We start from the raw sequence: 24,629 nt of genomic DNA, 5'->3' as shown, positions 1-24,629 counted from the left end.
CTTTATCCCTAACCAAACTGTGGTTGGGTATACGAAATGCCAGCCCACGTTTTCTTTACTTCTACAGTACTATTATTTTTTGCTTCTTTATTCATTTTCTTTCCTCATTTGTTGATTTCGGGTGAAATTTTCATAAATTATTTACTGGTTCCTCCATACGAGAAGAATCGAAAATGTAAAAAATTATTATTGAAACTCAAATTTTATTGAATAAAGCCAAAAAAACGTGTTTTTGCCTATTCTCAGTGCAGCTCAAAAATATTTGGGGCCTGAAATGGAAGTCCTAACATGGGGTCATCTATCTCCACATACACATCTTTGAACTAAAATTTGCAAAATGTTAAGAAAAACTCAAGGGGCCGAAATTTCGAACCCAGCTCCTAAAACATCCAAAGAATCTAAACTGCCGCACGATTAATAAGATGTTACTCAAAGACAATTGGTACTCATTATATACAACTATAAACACTCATCACCCTTCTCAAATTCCTTAGGATCGAATAGATTAGAATTAACGAATGGCAAAAAAAGAAAAAAAAAACTATAAACTGTATTTTTTGAGGCCCTAAGAATTAGGAGTCAGAAGCGACGTCTTCCTTGGCTTCCCCATTTAAGCTAGCTCTGATTATTTTTTTTGTTATTAAAAAAATATTGTGTTTTGATTCTAACTTTTTATTTTCCTGATTTTTCTTATCGAGACAAACTAATACCTTACAAAAAAATTTACGCATAAATAACAAATGCAAAAAAATAGTACGAAGACAAAAAAAAAGAAGACAAAGGAAGCCATTTGGTTAAGTACATAAAAATTCACCCCAGAGAAAAAGAAAAAAAAAGAAGGGGAAACCATCGTTGCCGCAAACTACTTCTCCAGAAATAAAAATGGGGTAATGTTTTGGAATGTTTATGTACTTAACCAAATGGCTTCCTTTTTTTTTTTTTTTTTTTGTCTTCATACTATTTTTTTCCATGTGTTAGTTTCGCATAAATTTTTTTTTAAGGTATTCGTTCGTCTCGACGAGGAAAACGGAAAAGTAAAAAATTAGGATAAAAATTTAATATTTTTTTAATAACAAAAAAAATAAGCAGACGCTTCGGGCCTAAAAAAATATTGTTTATAGTTTTAAATATAAGGAGTTTCTTGCCGAGCAAAAAAAATATAAGGAGTTTCAATTGTATTTGAGTAATATCTTATTAGTCGTGTGACAGTTTAGGTTCTTTGGATGTTTTAGAAGCTGGGTTCGAAATCTCGACCCCTTAAGTTTTCCTTTACATTTTGTAAAATTTAGACCATAGATGTGTATGCAGAGATATATGGCCTCATGTTAGGATTTTCGCTTTGGATCCCAAATATCTTTAAGCCGCACTGAGAATAGGCAAAAAAATCATTTTTTGGACTTTACTCAATAAAATTTGAATTTCAATCACAATTTTTTACATTTTCGATTCTTGTCGTCTTAACGAACGAATAAATAATCTATGAAAATTTGACCCGAAACCATGAGGAAACAAAATTGAATACAGAAGCAAAAATAATACTCCTACTAGAAGTAAAGGAGACTTGGGTTTGGTGCCTTTCGTATACCCAACCACAGTTTGGTTAGGCATAAAGCTAGTTGGCCCACTAATGGTGAGCTGGCTTGTTTTTATTGGTTAAGGGGGAAATTGGTAATACACGGACCCTCCGTGTACAACTTATTCTCTAATGAAATAACATAAAAATTTTAATTTTGTAAATTCAAATTTTAAAAAGGCAAAAAAAAAAAAAAAAGGTGTGAAAATCAGTAGTCAGTACTACCAAAACTACTCTACACGATCTCGAACTCACAACCTCAAGATCAAGTACAAAGGTACAAACCACTTCAGCTGTCCAAGTTTGAACACGCGCCTTCGTTTGTCTAGGTTCGGACCGTTCCGTTCCACTTCGGCACTTCCCAGGATTCCTTACTTCACCCCGTGAGAGAGGAGAGAGAGAGAGAGAGAGAGAGAGAGAGGGGAGAGAGAGCCTCCTTGAAGTCCGATCATCTCGAACCCACAACGCGTTTCGATTCCCTATCCCAAATCCTTGATTTTGCCCATCTCATCGTCCAAAAGTTCCGCCAAAGCGTGCTCGTATTCCCGTGTTTTCCAAGTTATTTTTGTTCTAATTTTTTGAAGGTATCGTGTGTCGAGTAAAAGTAAATCGAAAGGGAGAGGGAGGAGAAAGTACGATGGGGAGTCTATTCGCATGGCTGCTGTTCTTCTTCTTCCTCATAGCTCTCCTCGCCATGGTCGTTTACCAGGTATAATTTCCCTCTCCAACCCTAAACAGAGTAATATACATCTACATGTATCTATGTATGTAATCATGTCTGTCTATCCAAATTCACTGGCTCCATATGGCTTTTGCGGACATAGGACTTGGGGTCTGATATGAATACATCTTCACTTACACCCGATACGTAGGTATATTTTCTGGAATAGGGAAGTATTATAATCTGGGTAATGCTCCTAATGCACAAATTTTATATCTTTTAATCCTTATTCTTATGGAAAGTTTACATTATTGGAGATGGGTTCTATAGGTTCCTGCTTATATGTTGGTAATCTCGCTTTATTGGAATTTAATTTGGCTGCTTTACTAGGGGTGTACTCTTTCGGGTGAAGTTATCTCTCCATATGCTCGTGTTTGTTTGTGGTGTCAGTTGTTACGTTATTCCTTTTGGCGTATATCTATTGAGCGTGAATGTTTGCGTTAATTCAACTTTACGGAGATATTTGTGTTCTTTGCTGTGCGTTTTGTCTGGGAGTGGTTCGTTGTAGCTTGTGCACATTAGTTTCAGATGCGTATTCTAATTTGCTTCAATTCACTCATGTTTACTCCATGAGATTATCTCCTCTTTGTTTCAATTTGATTTCATGTTTCTAGTACCTAATACTAGAAGATGTAAAATGCATTCACCTTTTATACGGACTTGGAATAGTGTTTTGAATCATTGCAACCTCTTAGCCCTTAGTGAATATGGCGAAGTATTGGAGTCACAGGATCACATTTCGGATCTTTTAGAAGTACCTCGGGGTCAGGTCATCAGGGTAGTAAATTCTATTGACATGTCACACTTGAGCGCTACTTGTCTTGGTGCTCAATTGTTTCTGCTTCACTTCTCAAAGATGTGGCCTGCAGGCAGATACGAAGGAACTGTCCCACATCTTGTTAGGAATGAATAATTGATACAAGAACTTTTCAGTTTCGTCTCACTAGTAATTAATAAATAGTTACATAGGTTCTCCGTAGTGCAATGCCTTAACAGAGAGGAAGCAGGAGAAAGTTTTGTAGTAGTATATCATAGTTTTGGAGAGCAGCTCTAATATGGAAGACTTATTTGGGGACAGGCCCTCCCCTTGATTTTGCTTATTGGAGAGTGCTGTTATCCGTGAGAGCCGGCTAAAGTTTTTGATTGAATGGGCGGGGGATCTTTTGACTATGATCAAAATGGATTCCTATCTGATTTATGTGATCCCATATGGTAAAGATTCCAATGAAGGTGGGGTAAATACATGAACATGTAAAGCAACATTATAAAGATTCCTCCTACTCTTTTTGTGCTCTCTCCCATTTGTTCTATGAAAGAGTTTCATGTCTGACATTTAAAAGCTTTCTTGCAGCTCATGTGCTTGGCTGATTTGGAGTTTGATTACATCAATCCATATGACTCTGCCTCACGGATAAACCAAATGATTATGCCAGAGTTTATCACTCAAGGAGTCTTGTGTTTGCTCTATCTGATTACTGGGCATTGGTTTATGTCGCTGTTGAGTGTTCCATACCTGTACTACAATGTGACATTGTAAGTTTTAATCTTTGCTCTAAATTCAGGTCTTTGTAATCTTAAATGCTAATGGAAGATACTACTGATACATAAATACATCTTGAAGAGAGATCTCTAAGTTTTTAGCTATTTGTGGTATTGAGCGTAACCTCGGCCTTAATGTCAACATTGTGATTTTTCGAACTTTCATGTTAATAGCACATGCATGTGTTGTATCATGTTTTCTTGTCCTCTCTATATTAGCTTACCATAATTGGCAGTGGTGGTATTTTGATTCTTTCATTTTTCAATCAGAAATCATACATTTGCTTTGTTGCATATAAGGTGTTGTCACTAATACTAGATCCCCAATTGGAGAAAGAAGTAAATTTGTAATCACAGTAGGTTTTCACCCAGGGTCCACTTTGAGTCCTTATAGAAGATGCTATCCATGATGTATGTTGTTTACTGATGATATTGTCGTAGTAGATGAAACTATAAGAGTTGATAATTCTAAATTAGAAGCTGGGATTCAAAAGGATTTAGGATTAGTAGGAGTAAAACAAAGTGCGTGGAATGATTGTTTAGTGATAGTCAAAGTGCGAATGTTGATAGATTAACCCTCCAAAATGAGGAGTTGCCAAGAAGCGAGTGTTTTAAGTATCTTGGCTGAATTGTTGGCAAAGATGGAGAGAGATATGGACTATGGAGTATGTGACGCGTAGAGTACACGTTGGATGAGTCAAAATGGTAGAGTGCTTTAGGAGTGTTGTGTGACCCCAAGCTACCCATAAAATTGAAGGAAACATTCTACTATACTACTATAAAACTAGCCATGTTATGTAGCACGGAGTATTGGGCTACCAAGAAACATCATGCGAGTAAGATGAGTGTGTAGCTAAAATGAGAATGTTGAGATAGATGTGTGGTAAGACTTAGAGAGAATTTAGAAACGAAAACCTTTATCGGATGCTAGGGGTAGCGCTGATATATAATAAGTTGAGAGAGAATAGATTAAGGTGGTTTGGACATGTCGGTTGATGCAATAGTTTTGAGAAGTGATATGGTTATATTTGATGGTAGAGCTGTAGAACTAAGGGGAGGGTAGACCAAAATTGACTTTAGAAGTGGTAGTTTGAAAAGACCTAGGTTTTCTTGGATAACACATATCGTCAACAAAATTCAATGGTGACAACAAATTCATGTAGCCAACCCCAATTGATTAGGACGTGAGGCTCGGTTTGGTTGTTGTACAAAAAGGGAAGGGGGTGGGGAAGGCTTATAAATATTGTCAACTGTATTACCTGAAGGTGGGACTTCCCAGTCAATTACCACAGATGGTGCGAGTGCAAGTGGTGGTAATTGACCGGAAGTCTCACCTTCAAGGGGTGCGAGTGCAAGTGGTGGTAATTGACTGGAAGTCTCACCTTCAAGGGATTTGCTTGACAGATACCTTGAGAAGTCAGAAGAGTAATTGTGCATATATTTTGCCAAGAGCTCAGATTCATCTTTTTGACAAAAGTTTAGTGGATTCAATAAATAATATGAGTGCTATTAAGCGAGAAATGGTAGAATGCACTTGGGGCTTCTCTTGCGAGTTGATGAGAGATTGCATATTCTTACTTCTCGAGGCTTTACTTACTTGGCTTCAGATGCGGACATCATACATCAAGGTATTACCGAGTCAAATGGTGTGACCTACTTGCCATGCCTGTAGAACAAATGTGCGGTCATAATTTTGCTGCTTCTTTTTCTCCCACTTCTTGCTTCAATAGATAGAAATTGGTATCTTCAAGAGTTTTGTATAGGCAAAAGCATAGATTTAGACAAACCAAGCACACCAGATTTCCGCTATCAGCGCTGGCCTATATGGGCTGATATCTCGTTCTTCCATTTTGTTTTCGTTATAAGTAGTTTTGTCCATTATGTTTTACAAGCTCAATGATGACTACTGTGACTAGAATGACCTGAATAAAAATTGAAGTACTTTGAGTAGCATCGACCTTTTGTGTTAGTAAATGTATCCACCCTGTCTTTCAGGTACATGCGAAGAAAGCACCTGGTGGACGTAACTGAGATTTTCAACTTGCTTCATTGGGAAAAGAAGCAACGGCTTTTCAAACTTGGTTACCTCATATTTCTCCTATTTATCTCTTTGTTTTGGTATGTGGCATGACTCAGGCTCCTCCTTTGAGAAACTGTTCTTCCGAATTTTGCGTACCAGCAAGGGCTTGATTGTTTTGCTTGCTATTTTCTTTACCCATGATGTAGGATGATTTGGAGCGCATTGGAGGAGGATGAAAGAGAATTCTAACTTACCTTCCCACACTCCGTATGGATAACGTATTGCGTGCCGTCAACTGATGTCTACGAGGGAGCTGTACCTCGACCATGGCAATTTTAAGGCTAAATTTGTGTTGGATATGATTTGATGTTTTTCCAGAGTGAAGGGTTAGGCTAGTTGTGGTTTCAGCTTGAAAGTGTTGTACGGTTGGAGGATATTATTCGTAATTGGCCCAATAACTATAGGTTTTACGGCGATTGTTGTTCTGTTTTCGGTTTGGTTTTTTGTTATTTTTTAGTTAGAACTGCAATCTGAACTTCTTATGTGAACTGGTCTGAGAACTACGTTTAATCTATTTCATCATTTCAACGCAATCTACAAGAGCAGTGAACAACTTGGATCATTAAACATGAGTAGTGGTTTTTGCACTTTCCTTTTCTGCTGCCATTTTCATTTATGTGAATTATCCCCCTTATTGCTAGTTGCACAAATTGCCATCTCACACGACATCTAATTTACATACATAAACTACCATCACAAGCAGATTTCACCACCCTTGTTGATCCAGGAGAGGCCTAATCTATTCCAATTAGGGGTGCACACAATCCGGATCGATTCGATTTCTTACTATTCAAGGACCGAAATGTTAAGGTTCTTTGGGACTGGAACAGAAGTCGACCACGTTCGTTTTGGGCTTTAGAAAGAGAAAAAAAATGAGAGTAATGATTAGAGAGAAATAAAATAATAATTAGAATTTAAAATCTAAAATTTTTAAACGAACGGGGTCTACAGACCAAACCGTGGACTTGCAGGTTTGGTCTTGCAGTTCGGTTCAGGGTTCGAAATATTCATTGTACTACTACTATGTTCCTATATACAATAAGATAAGAAGGAATCAAAACTGTAGTTCATAGGGGTTTTTTGCTCGATTATCACACCGAACCATATCTACCGATTCTCAAATTTTTAGATCAGTGTCTGGACTATTGATTCGCGATTCTGAACCAATACGTACGGTTGGATTCGATTCGATTCGGTTCCTACTGGTTTAGCGGTTCAGACCCACCCAGAGCCCTCTGATACCATATCCCCAGTCTAACCCTCGTCCCTTCTCTCTTCACCCCTTCGCATCCTCTCCCCATGCCTCTTTAGAATTTCTGCTCTCTCTCTCTCTCTCTCTCTCTCTCTCTCTCTCATGGCAGTTTCTTTCCACACCCCCACTTCTACCTCATATCTCCACTCCGGTATCGGGCTCCCTCCCCCCAGGTTCTCTGTGTGTGTGTGTGTGTAGATTTATATATATATATATATCTACGTTACATATATACATGCGTATGTTCGCTTCTAGATTAAATTATCTGCACTATCCTCATTGAATCTCTTTATATCTGACCTTTCATCTTTGGACCCCCTCATCTATTTGACCAGGGTTTTTGTGAGGTTTAAGCATCAATCTCCTGGTCTGCTCTTACCTCACTCCATTACAATCCGTTTTTCACCTTATTTTTTCTTCTGGGTATCGCCTGTAACTGATAAAATGTGTATTTTTTTCCTTTCAATTTTCTTGGCAGGTCCTTTTTGCGTTGGAAAACCTAATTCTCAGTTTGCCTTCCGTACTAAAGTCATTAGCAGCAACCAATCCCGGTAATAATACTTGTTCTCCTTTTGGATTATCGTATTGACTCATTGTGACAGAACTTCGTATCAGTCGTGCTAATTCGAATCACCCTTAGAAGGTGATTTTTGCTCGGGTAGTATCTGTCTTTTCATTGAAATTTGTTGTTTGGTTTGCATAAGTGTCTTATGTTTTTATCTAACTCACACTTGCACGTGCTCAATATTGATCGTCGCATTAGTTAAAATCAATCGTCAATAACTTTTGATAAAAAGTATGACACGCGCATGATTGAGCTATCGAATTGTGGTTATAATAATCATGTGATCAGAATTATGAATTTAGTCACAATATTATGTTGGTATGTATTATCTTTGTACATCAAAATGACCAACCTCATCAACTACCATCGTCAGTCGCCGCCATCTCTTTTTTAAATGTTTTTTTTGCTTCATACTCATAGTCTATTATTTCTATTGAGAACCACTTAAAATCTTCTCTTATCCGCATCACTGGCTTTTACCATATTTGTCATAATCCTGTCTGCTTCAATATTCTTTTTGTAGGCAATTTTATGTTGAAAAATGCTAACCTCAGCCCAATGGGCAATGGTTAATGTTTAAAAGTGCATTGGTAGGGAAAGTGCATTGATATCTGTAAAAGTACATTGAAACTCTTAACTTTTTCGGCATTAAGTGTGGAATATCCACTGCCTAGATTAGCAAAACCGAATGTAGATGTGTGACTTGTCAATTGACATCTCTCTACATTTTCAGGAGCAGTGGCCGTAAACCAACACGACGACTCGTCAAAATGATGTTGGAAATGGAAACACCAATGATTAAGCGTAAAATTCCCGGGGGAGGCACGGAGTCTGTGGATTTATGGAGTTTCCTTGTAAGTAACTCCGACTACTTTTTCCAAAAAAGTTAGTTGGCAAACTGTTTTTTTTTTTTTGCTGAAGTAACAGAACTTTGTCTCTGGTCTTTATAAGGTAGGAGTTGCCTGGAACATTATATTGTTATCTTGCCATATCTTGCAGTGGATATTTATGTGATCCACAGATTTTACCGGCCCCTCCTAGGGTCCTTGTTCCCTTGTTGCCTTGATGTGGTTGATGTTACCATTTCGGATGATTTTATATTGTTCTACTACTTTTGTTATAATTTTTGCAGAACTGACCAGAATTTTCGTAGTGCAGGAAGGTGAACGAATTTTCGTCATCTGTGAGGATATAGATGAAGACTTAAGCGACGAGTTACAGACATTATTGTTACACTTTGACAGTCAAAATTCTGACAAGCCGTTCTTATTTATCTTTGACTGTCTAGGTGGAAATGTGAGTCCCTCATCTGGCATATCTTTAACTAAAACATGTTTCACTTTCTGAGTAAAAATCTTCTGTAGAATCTAGTTATCTTGCTGCTGTGAACTTGACTCTTTTGCAGGTTCATCCATGTCTGCAAATCTATGACACACTGCAGTACTTGGAATCTCCTATTGCCACCCATTGTATCGCCACTGCTGCGAATATGGCAGCCTTTCTTCTTGCAGCTGGAGACAAGGTAATCTTCTCATGGCCATAAATACTTGGCAGGTAAAATGCACTTTGGAGGACCATAAGACATGGTATAGTGTCTGGTGACTGTTTACACCACACAAGGCATGAACAATATCATTTTGTCTACTTCTATCAACTATTCTTCAGAAGGGAAGGTCATTTTGGTTTCACTCCCATCTGCCTTTATTCTTGAACCTGATGCTTTATCGCACTACCAAGATTTTGCCAGGGCAGTGACCAAAGCATTGGAATCGTAAACATCACATCACCTTCAACGTGTATTCAAGGAATGAAATTTCATTTTATTTCCATCAAAACAGCCAAAAGGTTTTTGTTATTAAGTAACCGAAACGAAACATTTAGGGACAAGTTCCAGTGTTTCTACCACCCAAAACACAACGAAACGTCCTGACATGCTATGAAACATACAGAAACATTCAGCCATGTCGATATCTATTAGAAATCTTCAACAATGACATTTTCGTACTTTCCCAATTTATTTTGACATTCAGATTATGATCCGACTACTTTTTCGAATGTTTCATTTTCCTAGCTGACCGAGAGATGCACTGAGATGAAATTTTGATCCTTGCTTGTGGATAATCCCCTTATTGTCAATAAAAAGAAAAAAACTGAGTGATGTTTTGAATTCCTTGTGGGTCACACCAGGAACTATTTCAGCAAATAATAGTTACCCTTAGAAATACTTTCTGGGCCACCATAAATAAGTTCGCAGTGCAATGCCACAAGCCATTGAATGCCAAACTGGTATGGGAGCCAACGAGAACGATTGATACCCTACCAAGTCTTATATGGCACTTGCTGTGCGGCTTTTGCAATGTTTGTTAGGGTCATGATGCTATAGCCATGCATAGCTGGATGTGAATTTAGCTATTCCCACCTTATCAATGTGCGATTGGATTTACCAACTTCAGTGAAATGTATGTGGTTTTATATTAGGCGCACATAAATTTGGACTTCATATGGCTTTATGAGGGATATAAGGGATAGAAGTTTGGATTATGGATTGATAGAATACTCTACCCATAACCAGGGCAATTCATTGGGACTTAAAAGGCTCGGTTGGGTTTGGTAACTAGGATTGACCCAAGGGTTTTGTAGCTACACATTACACTTAGATGTGGTGAGGTTGTGGGTTCAATTCCTATGGAGGGGAAGTTGATAGTTGATACTCTTGTTAATGGGTTGGATTGGAGTTAGGCTAATCTGCGGTTCTATAATATGTGGCAAAGAAAAGGGGGATAAGCTATCCACACAAAGGACAATGATAGGAAACATAAACATAGGATTTCATTTCATTTCTTAGCTGATTTTCCCAGAGTGTCCAAACGACAATTGTTGGTAAAAAATAGGGCACTTTATATTCGAGTATCGGGTTTGTGTCCAGAGAACGTCGGAGTCTGACAAGTTTCCCACACCGGTACATAGCCTGCGACGTGCCCGTGCCCATGCTACATAGCCTTTAGCTATTCCTTTCCCTCCATAACAGCCCCTCCGCAATTGCCATGAATACTATTTCTTGAGAGGTATTTCATTTTGTAACCTTGGTTCACAAACAGAATGTGTATGATGTCAAACTCGTAGGTCGTCAGTGGTGATTGACATAATCAAGTCTAATTTTGATTGAACTGATAGTGAGATGATCAAAAATTGAAACGTAGATTGAGATGATAAAAGATGATTACTCAGCAAAACGACACGAGTACGCAATGAGACGGATTTTGATTTCATTACGCAATCCTTTTATATAGGACCTCACAAATGGATGATTGATTTCCGAATTCAGTATGTCTTTATTTTAGCGTAGGAGGTGGTTGTCCCTACTCCCAATGATTTGAACTACCTTTATTGAGTAAGTTGACTTTAACTTAGATGGAAAAATCTTGATCTCCTGTTTTGTTTTCCTCTCTTTTCCTTATGAAGGGTAAGCGTTCTGCATCTCCTCATTCAATGATTGTGCTGCAACCTCTAGCTGGGGCTGTCGATGGTCAGGTATGATTGTACTGTATAATGACGGCTAGAATGTTTCCTTGTACGAGTTTTCCTACTTTACGATACAGTCCTTGGTTAATGTATGTTTTGTCAGGCTGATGACGCTATTAATGAAGTAAATGAGCTTATCAGAGTTAGAGATTACCTTTTTAACCAGTTGTCTATCAAGACAGGCCACCCCGTTAAGAAGGCATGTATAGATTGACTTATCACCGACTTGTAATGTCTTTCAGGTTGATTTAATCTAATGTAAGGTCTTGTAAATAAGCAGATTCAAAAGGACTTGGCGCGTTCAAGAACTTTCTCTGCTCAGGAGGCTCTTGAATATGGGCTCATTGATCGCATAATTCGGCCCCCTCGTCTCACTCCAGACCCATCAAAAATAGTGGCTTCTGAGCTCAAATATTAATGATAGCACAAGTGTCTTTTGGTGATCAATTGATTAGGGTCTGAAATCAATGAATCGGAATCAACGGCTCCATTGAAGCTTTCTTCGAGAACCGTGTGTGAACTGTCGTGGTAGTAGCTAGGAATCAGCAGTGATTGTTACGATATTCAACTGACATATATTTGATGAATATTCTTGAGTTTGAATCAAGAGTTGTACTGTGTTAGTACTAGAGTCGCTATTTTCTTCTAGTTCTTTAAACATTTCTTGCAACAGTTTAATCAGAGTTGCACGAGTCTAAGTGCCATTTAGTTGCACGAAAAGGATAAGAAAATCAACTTTTTTGTAGCTTTTTGTGTGTTTAGTTACCAAGAAAGTTGTGTGACTCACAATTTCAACTTTCCTACGAAGAAATACTTTCATGCAAAATAAATCTTGCTAAATGAAGGAATTTTAGTTTTCTTACAAGATTCATTGTCAAAAGAACACAAAAAACATAAATTTTATTTTATTTTATTTCACTTTACTTGGGGGATTCATTTCCTGAGTAATATTCGTGACAAATGAACAGAGCACAAAGGATTTTTGAGAAGAAAAACCCACCCAGAATCTGGGGTAGTGAAAAGTTCAAAACTCAAATGTGAGAGTTCACAAGAAAGATCTCAACAAAAAATTACTAAGGTCACAAGAAAGATGCATTCAGATGGAGACTAAAACGAGCAAGAAAGTTGCCTTAGGCTCCATTATTGTAAACTTTTTCTTTTTCTTCTTCGTTTTAATCGTATTTTCTAAATTTTTGTTTGATTTGCATTATACTTTTTGAATTAATTATCGGTCTCGACGAGAGGTGTCTAAAAAGTAAAAAATTATGACCAAATGCAAAAAAAAGTTCACTCAAAACGAAAAAATACGAGACAATTGTCTTTTTTTTGTCTAAAGTGTCATCTTGTATGAACTTTTTGCAACATCGGCCCACATATTCATACTTTTCTGATTCCTCTTGTTGAGACAAATGATCAATTCCGAAAATTACGACAAAAAAACTCAACAAGAAGTTTAAAAATACAACTTTTTTGCGTATAAAATGCACAATTATCCAAAAAAGTTTAGGACGGAGGGATTAGTATAATCGATTTAGTAACGGCATAGATTACATTGAAATTAATTAGTAGGTGGGGGACGAATTAAACAAAGTGAAGTAGTTCAAGGATGAACGAGATAGTTATTACTTAAAATAAAATGAATAAAATGACGAGCCAAACATAGCCCAGGTTCTGATTGCGATTGCAGTCCAATTCTCTTCCCCAGGTCTCTCTCTCTCTCTCTCTCTCTCTCTCTCATGCAATAGTCGTATACTGTATTGTGCTGTACAGCCCAGGTTCTGATTGCGATTGCTGTCCAATTCTCTTCCCCAGGTCTCTCTCTCTCTCTCTCTCTCTCTCTCTCTCTCTCTCTCTCATGCAATAGTCGTATACTGTATTGTGCTGTACACTGCCAACAACGTTTTCTGGGTTTGGTATAATTACAAAGTGAAGTGAATTTTTTCGAATCAGTTGATAGAAGTTACCATGGGTTGTTGTTAGTCAAACTAATCTGCAGATTAGAACATAATGTGGTGTAATTTTGATAATAACTGATTTCAGCAGTGCTCAATCCATATTCATACCGATCTGTTTCATATAACTATGATTCTATTGTCATTTTTTTTTTTTTGAGTTCAGTGATGAAATAGAAGATCAACAATTTATGTTGTTTTCATATTTAGGGGTGGTTGTGTTTGGTTGGGGGTTTAGTTTTGGTAGTGGGTGGAGAGAGAAATAGAATAATGATTGAAGATAAATGTAATGATTGGAGAGAGATAGAGAGAGATGAGAAAGTAATAATTGAAAAAATAGGGTAATGATTGGAGAAAGAAATAGGATAATGATTGAAAACAAAACTAAAAGTAAAACTAAACCGTTAACCGAACAAAGCGGCTCTGTCTATCTACCCCTGCAATGCCAGTGCTTCACAGACCTAGAGGTAGAGTTCTGTAATGCAAGATTTTGCAAATGGTTTAGGGAGTGTCCGGAATTTAGAATCGATCGGCTTCTTGGTTGTTAAGGATTGCCCCCCTTTAACCTCCAGGGTTGGCTCAATGGTAGTCACCTCTCAATTAAGGGAGCTCAAAAAGCCTTTGATTTCGGGTTCGACTCGCCCTTGTGCTATTGTTGGAGCTCTTGACTAAGGATTGATTGGATGTGAAAAGTAGTGGCTAATCATATAAGCATACATGATAACTTTAGGGATAAAAATCTAATTTTACTGTTCTTATTTTGAAACCTTTTGTGGAAGAACTTGTAACATGGATACCTTTGTGTCTAGTGATGAATAATTAGGTTTTGTATTATCTTATTGTGCTTGATTGTGATTTTTATTTTCTAGGTAATGTTTGATTAGTGCCCCCACTATTCGAAATTCCTGGATCCGTCAGCGCTATTGAGCTTTCTCTGATCATAATTGCGGTCTCCGCTAGTGAATGGTGGAATTGGTGGCCCGCTTTAGTCAGTCCAATGGGCCAGATACAGAGTTATTAGACTCCCTTTTTGGCCGGCCTTTGATTAAAAACTATACACAATGAATTCCCTGGGCCTCTCTCTAGTTTATTTTTTTCCATTTCATTCTGCTTCTTTTCCTTGGGTGCATACCGATGCTCTGGACTATCAATGAAGGAAGCATGGTAATGTGCACATAAATTGAATTGGGTCTCTAGGCCTGCCTTTTCTGATGCCATTTGGCTTTGATTTGGGGGCATGGTTTCGCAGCAAAACAGGTATAGGGGGCCACTGTTTCAGTGGTATTTTGAGAGTAGCCACTTTGTACATATTGCCAAAAGTTAGGTCTGTCTCCAATTCTCCCCTGCCCATACCCCCAATGATTAGGGACTGCATGGGTTATGTTATTGTTTGTTTGTTTGTTATTCTCCTTCTTTTCCAATTTGTTCCTGCGTGTTGGATTTCATAAATGTAAGGGAACTGATCGTCATAGCATGGAGCTGTGGCGGTCGGAAAATTCAATTACAACCCTTATAACACATCTTCAAAATTATGTGGCATCTCCATAAAATAGTCACCCGCCGTGATTACATTATGGATCCCACTATGCACATGTGGTGCAAAGTGGAGTGATGTGGATACCACGTCATCTGTGGTTGTATAACTTGTATTCAAATGTTGTTGTGGTGGTACATTGTGATAGCTTCTTCCATAGTTTTTCACTAGAGGGGTGGCTATCCATGTCCTTTCACTACGTGAGTGGCATGAGAAATCCAGGATGTGGGAATTTAGAGCAGCAGCGGTTACATATGGTGGCAACTCTAGGTTTTTAATTTTTTACTGGTATGTCAATTGAAATACCTGAAGACTGCAGTAGTTCTTTCTTCTGTTCCTCATGGGGCTTTCTTGGGTCCCTGTGGCTTTTGAGGACACTCTGGGAGGAGCTCCTTCTACATTAAGTAATGGAATTGCTTTCAAGGTTGATCAAAATAAAATAAAATAAAATTTCTTACATGTCCATTTAGTAAACAAAAAAGGTGTTACAGAGCTTCACAATTGTATGAACACAAATATAGCATAAAGATAGAATAGATGAGGATTGAGACTAAAGACAAGTTGATCTGGTGGTATTACCTGGTGTTTCGTTATTGCAGGACTAAGCAACAGTGTTCGTGGTAAAACAAGCCCATAGATCTGTTCATGTATACTGTACAATGAAGCACATTTAGTCACATACATCGAGTCTTTAGCAAGGTTATATTTACCTAAAAGAAAAAGAAGCCCCTGGCATTGCCATACTGGACCACGGTTTAGCTCCGCGTATTTCTAATTTTAGAAGTCCCGATCGTGGCTAGTATTGATGATTCTTTTATTCTGCTCTTACCCTTTCCAATTATTTCAATGCTGCAGGTCACATTCCTAAGTTGCTTCGGCATCATGGTTAATGCTATCAAAGGACTGCTCATTTCATGGTAACTTTCTAATTTCCACCTAAACCTTTACTATGCTGGTCTAATGCTTGCTCATTGCATAAAAAATGCAGTTGATACTAGCGGATTGTTAATACTAGCTTTTGGGGCAATAGGGGCATGCTCTAGAAAATGTTTTTGGTCAATCCTCATTAATCCGACATCCTTACTGCATACATTGTGTTTCGATCGTTGTTGGCATAAGTAACAAGGGCATTAATCTCTGTTAATCCCATTACCCCAATCCAAGACGAAGTTTTATACGAAAGGCGGTGGCATCTCTTGTTTGCTTTTATTCCAAACGTTTCCCTCTGTTGCTAATAACAATATGCTATTCCTCTATTGCAGTGACATACCAATGGCGCAATTCATCATCAACTTAGACAACTCCCTGCCCCCATCACAGAAGTTCATTATCCACAACTTGGATAGTACTCACCTTTTTGTACAACCCCATGTGAGTGAAATGATAAGAAGTGCCATTGCAGAGTTCAGAGATCAAATTTCGTACGAAAAGCCCGCCTGATTGATCCTTTAATACAAGAATAACCTTATTCATATGCACCATATACATGATCGAAAAGCCTTTGTCTACGTTTTTGACATATGCATTACTTGGCCTCTTCCATTTTGTTGTATGACTCAACCATTACACTTCTTTTTATATGAGCAACTCCATGTAGTTAGAAATGGTGAGATTTTTCAATTGCTGCTTTCTGAGTGCTTGTCAATATCCTTACAGCCTGGAACAATGATCTTGAGCTTTGAACCACTTTTTGTCAGCTCGTCGAATTGCAAACCAATCCAAACTGGTCCAAATCCGGCTGCTTGATTCAGTCTCTTATTGTTTGGGTGGTTTGGTCCGTGTATGTTGTGCATCAGCTTTGATTATAAACAGTGTTTTAATCTCCCATCTATAGGGAGATTCAGGGAACGAGGGAAGAAGAAATCTGTGCAGACCTTCATGGTATGCATACAATTCAAGAAAAATGTCCGGGTAAGCGACTAAGGGAGTGCCTTTCGGCACATACCCAAGCAGCATGTCTGGTTTTTTCGAAAGATGCAATTTATTTAAAGGATGGACCACATGGAGGATATAGGTTGTTCAAGAACAGGGAATCATTGGTTTGTTATAGTCGATTTTCTTTTCTATCATCACAACTCTTGTTCCCACACCTTTTTAGCGTTACGATTGGATCGCACGGAGCCTACTCATGTATAACATGATTTAGATCTGATCATAAAAAAGATTCTCTTCAAGCCAACCAGCCTATTCTTTGTACTAACCTAGTAATGTCATTTCGGTTGATAGGGCGGCTCCAAAAATTTTGTTCAGCGGTTAAAAAATAGGGATGAAATTTTTTTCTATGGGGAACTCTATAGGGTCTGGTTTATTTTATTTTGTTGTCTGTGCTATCTATTTACCCCAATTCTTTTGAGACTTAAGACTCTATTTGATTTGGTTTACATTTTCTACTTACTCACAAATTTAAGTTGATTTTTCTCTATTTCTTCCTTGTACGAATGGTTTCAGTTCTGACAACACTAAAAACAAACCAAATCGTTTATAGAAAAATACAAAAATTGTGTGTATATTTTGAACTCAGGGGTTCGCTTGAAGCGCCCGACCCAACCATATGGTAGATCCGCCCCTGGTGGCTGATCAATCTAATGTAAACTCCAGTAATATAAGCAGATTAATGAGGACTTAAATTGGCTGAAGACATTCATTTCTCAGGAAGCTCGAGTACAGGCTCATCCATCGTATAGTTTGGCACAAGTCCAACAGAGAAGATGGTTCTTCCAATGGTGCCCTCAATGCAGTACCATAACTGATGGCATTTGTACAAATTAGAATGCTTTCCAAGTTTGAATACACTATCCAGCCAGTAGGTCAGGTGCAGAAGCGTCTTTTCACGCTCAATCGATTAATGGCTGAGTGTAAACATTTGTAGTTATAATGCAGCATCGGTGGTTGTTTCGATTCAACTTTCGATGACTATATTGTAGATGAAACAATCGAGAGTCTGAATCATGGTTTGTATCGGTTTGAATTTCTTGCGACAAGTTGGTTGACAAGCCAGTGTTCGAAGTGGATTGCATTATGAAAGGTACCTCCATGGATAACAATACAATAGGATTATTCTAAAGGACAACAATGGCAGAAGAAGCATCTATCTAATGCTCTAACTAATTAAACTGCAAAACAAAGGAAGAACACAAACCCTGTCGGAACTCAACGTGCCGGTTCGTACTCAGAATAACCAGTTTTACAGACAAACAAACAAGGTGAAGAGAGAGACTGTCAATTAGGGTTTCATAGCCAATTTGTTCACCGGTCAGTAACAAACCTCAATCTGCATAATCCGTGGAGGCTTGCTCTGGACATCTACCCGGGAAGAGTTACGTTGATATCAGTTGGCTTATTCCTAGATTCTGGAGGCAATGACGACCAGTTATCTCCACGGAAAGAAGAGGAGAAATTTGTTTTCTGGGTAGCTGAAGTTGGTGGTCCACCATATGTCTCTTCCATCTCTGCGCTAGAAATGGGGATGGCGGCAGTTGGTGAGGCAGTTGTTGCAAATTCTGTTTTCTGTTTCTTGGACTTCTGTTCATGCTGGTTCCCGGCCAGAAAACTTCCAACGACAATCTGATTTACAAAACAAACAGGAATGAGTACTACAATCCATATCAAGCTCGCAATTCATGGAAGGATATTGCCTGCTTGATATTGTCGCCATTTTCTACTTTGTTTCCACTTTCCTGGAAACAGAGACACTAGTTTGGCAAACCGGTTAAATATGTTGAAGGAAAATTATACAATAGAAATGAGGAAAAAGTTGATTTCGGGTTTCCAACTTCTTTTGCACAGAAAAGAAAAGGTTGGGTGTTTTCCGGTTCTTTCCGCAAACAAGGAAAACATAAAACAAAAATGAAAATGAAGAAAAGGATGGGTGTTTACCAACGACGCATGCATTTTCCACGAGGGAGAAAGGAAGAGGAAGAGAAGTCAAACCTGCACAGGACTAGCGGCTACCAACAAACCGGCGACTCCACCACCAACAACTCGTCCATCTGGGCTTGCTAAAGAAACGCTCATGCCTCCAGTTCTGTTCCTCATTCCTCCGGTCTCTGTTGGCATAAACGACCCAGTCAAGGAGAGTATCTCAAACCGACCCTGAATTAACAAAGCAGAAAGAGATGGCATTAAAGTCTGTGAGAAGTAATCCAAGTACCAAAGAGTGGCGGGATTAAAAAAAAAAAAAATTACTGCCACAACGAAGGATCCAAATTTGAAAATTGGGTTTTCGAGGAAATTTAAAATTGTGGAGTTAGCAGAACCCTTCGGAAGAATCCAACTAATGAGATAAATTACCCTCTAAGACGAATTCAAAGGAAATTTCAAATTGCACGTGATTGAAATTGAATGGGTGTATGAGAATCTGGAGTAATGAATAAGGCCTGCAACCTGATGAGAGGAAGCATGAACCTTGATAAATTCTGGACCTCAGGATATAAAAGATTGCTAAATCCAGACCAAGGTTCCCAACACGATATTGATATCGTTCAATTTTTTAAAATAAACCTCACTGATGAACCCACAAATATTACTGCAGCTCATATTAGTCGGTCTAGAGTTACCAGAAAGCGGGGTTATAAACATAAGTTTTGATAGATCAAAACCCACCACATAGATCAAAACCCACAGCGTAGATCAATACCCGCCGCCTGAATAGGGGCTACACAAACAATTGTTTCAAACGATTATATTAGGTACATGCTGATTGCGTGCGCGCGCACAGAGAGAGATCCAGTATCCTGATGAGTAAAAGTCTCACCAGAGAACTCTCGATTATTATTAACATTTTCTCAAACCCTTCACCGATAAAAACACCAAAGATATTTTGTTAGTGTTGACACAATTGACTGGTTTATGCAAATTTAATGCTACGGTACTATATGAGGTGGACTGCAGACTACCTGCTACAATTCAAGAGAACTCTTCAAGAATGAAATCAATACAAATAACCAACATTGATTATTTTGTGAAAGGACTAGATGAGAACCTCATATGTCAATGTACCCCCAGAAGAATCAGCCTGCCGAAGCGTTACACTTGAAATTACACCGTTTGCAGAAAGAATGCAAATTGCCCTAGGCCCTTGTTGAGAAAATGATATGACCTTCATCGTAACATCCTAAACAACCAAAACAAAGTCAGTAACACAGTTAACTCACAGTTGTCCTAAATTATGAGAATCATTGCAATAGATGTTGTTCAAAAGAATTTATAGTCCATGATCATGCATTTCTCTTTCTTCTTCCTCCTCTTTCAATAAACACACATAGCTGAAGACATGATTAACCATCAAGTGAACTTTACAGTAGCAAATCATAGAGTTAACAGCTTAACACTGTTTTACAAATGACAATGGGAATGAAACAAATATTGGGGGCAGTGCAAGAAATGGTGGTTTTACGACTTCAGGAAAAAAAGAAAAAAGAATTACCTCTCCAGCATTGACGGTGATTAGATGGGGTGTGAAATTAGCACCAACAGAGCACGATACCCACTCACCTACAGGGAAACATTGAAGAACATTAACTTTCCACATTCTTTCATGACAACCAATTTTGAAACACATTAAATTCTCTAAACCTTCTCATTTGTTGTTTACATGCATTACTCAACGCTAAAGTCAAGAGAAAGGCAAGAAGAGCATCAGTTAAAATGACAGTAGCAGATGTTTATAATGTTTTTTCAAGAACTGCACCTTAGCCTATAAGTTTTGAAAATAGTAATAATTTCTATCTCACTCGCGTGCCTTCCCCAAAAACCATTTTTAGTTTTTTACCACTTAATATCTTTTTCAGTTTCCAAAGGAGGCCTTATAACTTGAACTCTTGAATTTTTTATTTTCCAAGGTGGCCTTTACAGGACAAAGACATCTTTATATGATTGATAAGGGAACTAATAGGCAAAACTTCAAAAGACAAAAGCTCGGTAGGAGTTATTTTTAAAGTAAGCATTATCAACCAGTATATAACTTCGTAGTTATTTTTCAATCCAAAGAGCCCCCATTATATGTCAATTCAAAGAGCCCCTACTATCTGACTGCTATTTATTGAGAAAAAATAAACTATGTTAAGGTTATGTTTAATAGTTGCCTCCAGTAAAGTACATTCCTGGCTCCCCCTCGGAAAAAATGTCCAAGGCAAATCTTAGTCAAGGTTTTGAACTGAACTTCAATACTCGTTTTCTTAAGTTATTCGACATTGATAAATAATATTTTTGAACAGACACATCTATATATTAGTGGTTAACAATATAGTCTAATAAATATAAAAAATTTCCGCTCTACCAAATTCTTGGAATAAATTTTGCCAGAACATTTTCCATCGAAACTTCCAAGTTACAGACAAGTGAACTAGAATCAAAATCAATCATTTTTACTCAGCTCGGTACAAATTGCCAGCATTGATTTGCGGGCATGGAGTTCCAATGCAAGAAGAAAAAACTGCTACTCAGAATGGATTTTCTATGATTCAATTGATTCTTTCCAAGTTCAATACATAATTAAGTTATCCAAGATTTCACAGACGTAGAGACCAGATGATAGGTCATCGTCTATGATTTCATATGTGGCTGTCACAAACAGTAGAAGGACAACACAAATGTGCTATAAGAAGGCCACTTGTTCCTTTAATGATCTTCCTCAGATCATGGGATGGATGGTGCAGAGTGGTAATGGTTCTCAACTCCCATGTTTGGTGTATAAGCTTTCTTTGGCTGCATCATTGTACAACGTGCATGAGGAATGGAGTAGTAGAATCTTTCAACATTGTGGCATAAATGTGCAGCAGTTGGAAACAAGAGTTTTGACTGACATCAGGGCCTGTGCTTGTTCTTGGAGAAGGATTAAGAAGACGGCGATTAATTTGGCTCATTGCTCTACTTGGAATATTCCAGCAAAGGTCTTTGATAGGACATGAAATCTGTACGTTGGTTTTGTGTTCTTGTATTTTGGTTGGTTGTTTTTGGACTCCTAGGTAGCAGTGTGTGATAATGTAGGGATCTAGTCCACTTTTGCTCTGTGAGCGGGTAGATTTTGTGAGCCTGCCGTATGACCCTTTAAATATAATTGCGTTTTTGGTTAATAAAATTTAATTAAACAAAAAAAAAAAAAAGCCTTCTTGGCTACTTGACATTTACACAGTAAGACAGATCTGTGGAAGCAAATCCAAAGGAAATATGAAAATAAGAACTTAAAACAGCAACATTTTAAATATTTCGGGTTTTCTTCGTCAAAATGTTGCATGTAATGGCAACAAAATCTCAAAGCAATAACCAGAAGTTGAAGTGCAAGTTAACTGTGCGTTTAATGTTATGCTTTCTTCTGTCCAACATATTGCGGGAAGTATTCAGATTATATTTACGTGATGCATCTTCTAATGGCATGTATAATGTCATCACAAACAAAAAACACCTAAATTACCAAGACATCACCCGCTCACTATATGCAAGTACCGCTCGGACACACATATGCTTAAGTAAGGGCGAATATGTTCCATAATCCTATTTAGGCACTTAAAATCCTTCAAGTTGTATGATTATTGAAGAAAAACAAGCTTATGTTACTGGCTGGTGTATTGGCCTTACCCTTTTGATTTGAATGCCCCCCTAGAACATAAACAGTGTATAGGAAATATGAATGCTATAGTTTTTCTTTATCGTTATTGATTTCAATAGTATTCCTTAAAAAACAACATACTAACTCTGAAATATGAATACTGGTAAATACACAATGCAATCAATTACTAGGACGTGTCAATTGAAGAGACCTTATAACCAACACAGATGGGGCATGTACAGGCGATGTGGGACGCATTTCAACAGTGTCTTGCGGACCATAGCCTAACTTTGGACCTCGTGCAAATCAGATACTTAGACATGCACCGGTAGGGCTCATAAATGAGCCCAACGAACAAACCAACATATTGTTCAAGCTTGATTTGAAAACTTAAAGAACTTCAAAAATATGTTAAGCTTGTTAATTAGGCAAGACAATCTCAAACCAGCTTTAATCAAGCTGATCTCGAGTAGCTTGGAGTATTTTGATATCACAAGCCGAATAGTAGCTTGTTCAAACTTCAAAAAAATTTAAGTTGGAGTTTGTTTATGTTACTAACCGAGCTTTTATCGAGCTAACACGAGCCCGAACTCAAATAGTTTACTATACTAGTTTGTTTATCTGGCCTACTCACCGGCACCCGTATAGGAGTCCATATAACATGCATTAACTTGTAACATACAAACCACTTGCTTTACTTTAAACAAAAGAATAAAACACTAAAGACCAAGAAAATGAACTGCCAGTACCTATATTGTTCTCTGCCTCCACCTTGTGCTGCTGGTGTTTGCTCCCCGTCCCCGCCGGCCGGAACTTCCCCCGCTTGTGTACGGCGGAGAAATCGATCACCGGCGGCGGAGCGGAGGACGAAATCGGCTTCGGCGACAGAGCCATGGTCACTGACCCATCTGGTCCGTACTTCCTCGGCCTACCCCTCTTCTTCTTCATGGGTTGAGACGCCGCCGCGGGCAGCGGCGAGACGCCGAGTTGGGTGGCCGCAGGCTGAGTTGACCCAATGGCCTGAGTTGGGTTTTCGGTCCTAGGGGCCACGTGGTAGTCCGACGGAGCATCTGATCCCACCACTGTAACCCCACTAATGGTAATACCTTCCTTTCCTTCCATTTCCTAAAACACTCAAAAGATGTTTTCTTAGTGATTTTCTCACCAAAAACCCATCACTTTCCCAGAACCCAAACACCTGAAGTCTCCAAGATTAAAACTTCCAGAACAAAAGGGAATTTTTTTTTTTGGGGGGGGGGGGGGGGGGGGGGGGAAATACCCCCCAAAAAAAAAAACCAAAAAAAAAAAAAATCAAAATCAAAATCAAAATAAAACAAAGAATTATGGGAAAAGGAAAAACAGACCTCAGAAGACCAAGACACAAAAACCCAGAAAAGAAAAACTAGACAAAAGATTATTATATGGAAATAAAAAACAAACCAACACAAAACCCAAAACCCTTGAGAGATAAATTCAACAAGAGAGCTGATTTTTGAAACTCGGGGAAGATTTTAAGAAGAAAAGAAAACAGAAGAAAGGGTTGATTTTTGAAGCTTGGGGAGATTTTAAGTGCAGATAGAAGAGAGAAAAAAAGCAAGATTTTTAACTTTTAAACAGGACAGAAGACTATTCATTTTGTTCATACTACTAATAAAGAGGGCTGAGTAAAACAGATACAGAGCTTTATTGGTGAGGACATTAAAAATAGCAAAACACCTCTAATTTCAGGAATAAAAAGAGAGAATACAGATGGAGAAGAAAAGCTCGAGAAAAATGGAAAGTGGGTTATGGGGGTTTTAAGTTTCTCAGATTATCCGGATTAAGTAAAAGAAGGAAGGGGGAAAAAGAAAAAGGAAAAAAATATTGTGGTGATTTTACCCAAACAAATTGTTTATTGTAAAAGCAGATGAATTATATAATTTGGTTAAGAAAATGGGTGGAGTCCGGCTGGTGAAAAAAAAAATAAAAAATTAATTAGTTGGGAAATGTGAAATTAGGTTGCCAAGGCATGAAGACAACCACACATTATTATTTTTTTGTTTTGAAGGGAAAACTTTTTGATTCCCCATAATATAAAAGTCCACCTATATGCATATATATATATATATATATATATATATATATATATGAATATACATATGTATACATGTGGAATGTGCATATAGACTTCTTTTACCCCTTCTCTCACTTCTTTGTGTGGTCAAATTTCCCTTTCTCTTTTGGTGATATATTTTGTTTTTTAGACAAATACAGACAAAGCATATGAAAAAAAGTTAAAGGGGAAAAACAAAAGAGCAATGATATTATTACTGTCCTTTCTTAACCATGTGGGATGCACATTCAAG

The 24,629-nt window shown here is 38.0% G+C and overlaps 4 protein-coding genes and 1 non-coding gene across 9 annotated transcripts; 4 read left to right on the top strand and 1 right to left on the bottom strand.

The window, feature by feature from the left end:
- Positions 1–1,854: 1,854 nt before the first annotated feature.
- On the top strand, positions 1,855–6,446 carry LOC131331884 (protein cornichon homolog 4-like). The gene is made up of 5 exons (XM_058365834.1): positions 1,855–1,956; positions 1,991–2,282; positions 3,646–3,827; positions 5,829–5,951; positions 6,060–6,446. The coding sequence occupies exons 2-5, from the start codon at positions 2,211–2,213 to the stop codon at positions 6,100–6,102; spliced, it is 420 nt and encodes a 139-aa protein (XP_058221817.1). The 5' UTR covers positions 1,855–1,956; positions 1,991–2,210; the 3' UTR covers positions 6,103–6,446.
- Positions 6,447–6,968: 522 nt separating this feature from the next.
- On the top strand, positions 6,969–11,881 carry LOC131331883 (uncharacterized). 2 transcript variants are annotated; one of them, XM_058365832.1, is made up of 9 exons: positions 6,969–7,338; positions 7,501–7,532; positions 7,644–7,716; positions 8,464–8,584; positions 8,889–9,026; positions 9,136–9,252; positions 11,193–11,261; positions 11,356–11,451; positions 11,533–11,881. In XM_058365832.1, the coding sequence occupies exons 1-9, from the start codon at positions 7,268–7,270 to the stop codon at positions 11,668–11,670; spliced, it is 855 nt and encodes a 284-aa protein (XP_058221815.1). In that variant the 5' UTR covers positions 6,969–7,267; the 3' UTR covers positions 11,671–11,881. The 2 variants fall into 2 exon arrangements, with proteins under 2 accessions (XP_058221815.1, XP_058221816.1); XM_058365833.1 differs by lacking the exon at positions 11,356–11,451 and having other exon boundaries at positions 7,058–7,338; positions 11,495–11,881.
- Positions 11,882–12,928: 1,047 nt separating this feature from the next.
- LOC131331882 (general transcription and DNA repair factor IIH subunit TFB5-like) lies at positions 12,929–16,342 on the top strand. Of its 4 annotated transcripts, XM_058365830.1 has the most exons (4): positions 13,029–13,064; positions 15,338–15,385; positions 15,594–15,655; positions 16,001–16,342. In XM_058365830.1, the coding sequence occupies exons 3-4, from the start codon at positions 15,621–15,623 to the stop codon at positions 16,176–16,178; spliced, it is 213 nt and encodes a 70-aa protein (XP_058221813.1). In that variant the 5' UTR covers positions 13,029–13,064; positions 15,338–15,385; positions 15,594–15,620; the 3' UTR covers positions 16,179–16,342. The 4 variants fall into 4 exon arrangements, with proteins under 4 accessions (XP_058221812.1, XP_058221811.1, XP_058221813.1 ...); XM_058365829.1 differs by lacking the exons at positions 13,029–13,064; positions 15,338–15,385 and adding an exon at positions 12,929–12,957; XM_058365828.1 differs by lacking the exon at positions 15,338–15,385 and having other exon boundaries at positions 13,018–13,064.
- On the top strand, positions 14,353–14,460 carry LOC131335016 (small nucleolar RNA snoR100). The gene has a single exon (XR_009202409.1). It is a non-coding gene; the product is annotated as a small nucleolar RNA snoR100 (small nucleolar RNA).
- Positions 16,343–17,736: 1,394 nt separating the features above from the next.
- Positions 17,737–24,242, bottom strand: LOC131331881 (AT-hook motif nuclear-localized protein 1-like). Its single transcript, XM_058365827.1, has 5 exons — positions 23,034–24,242; positions 20,164–20,231; positions 19,720–19,851; positions 18,669–18,830; positions 17,737–18,302 (listed from the first exon to the last, which is right to left on the bottom strand). Exons 1-5 carry the CDS (start codon positions 23,404–23,406, stop codon positions 18,042–18,044), a joined length of 996 nt encoding a protein of 331 aa, XP_058221810.1. The 5' UTR covers positions 23,407–24,242; the 3' UTR covers positions 17,737–18,041.
- Positions 24,243–24,629: the final 387 nt, after the last annotated feature.

The sequence above is a fragment of the Rhododendron vialii genome, chromosome 7a, assembly GCF_030253575.1.
Source record: "Rhododendron vialii isolate Sample 1 chromosome 7a, ASM3025357v1".
In the NCBI taxonomy this organism is placed as follows: Eukaryota; Viridiplantae; Streptophyta; class Magnoliopsida; order Ericales; family Ericaceae; genus Rhododendron; species Rhododendron vialii.
The sequence above is the reverse complement of the archived record's forward strand: the minus strand, read 5'-3'. Positions and strand labels throughout refer to the sequence as shown.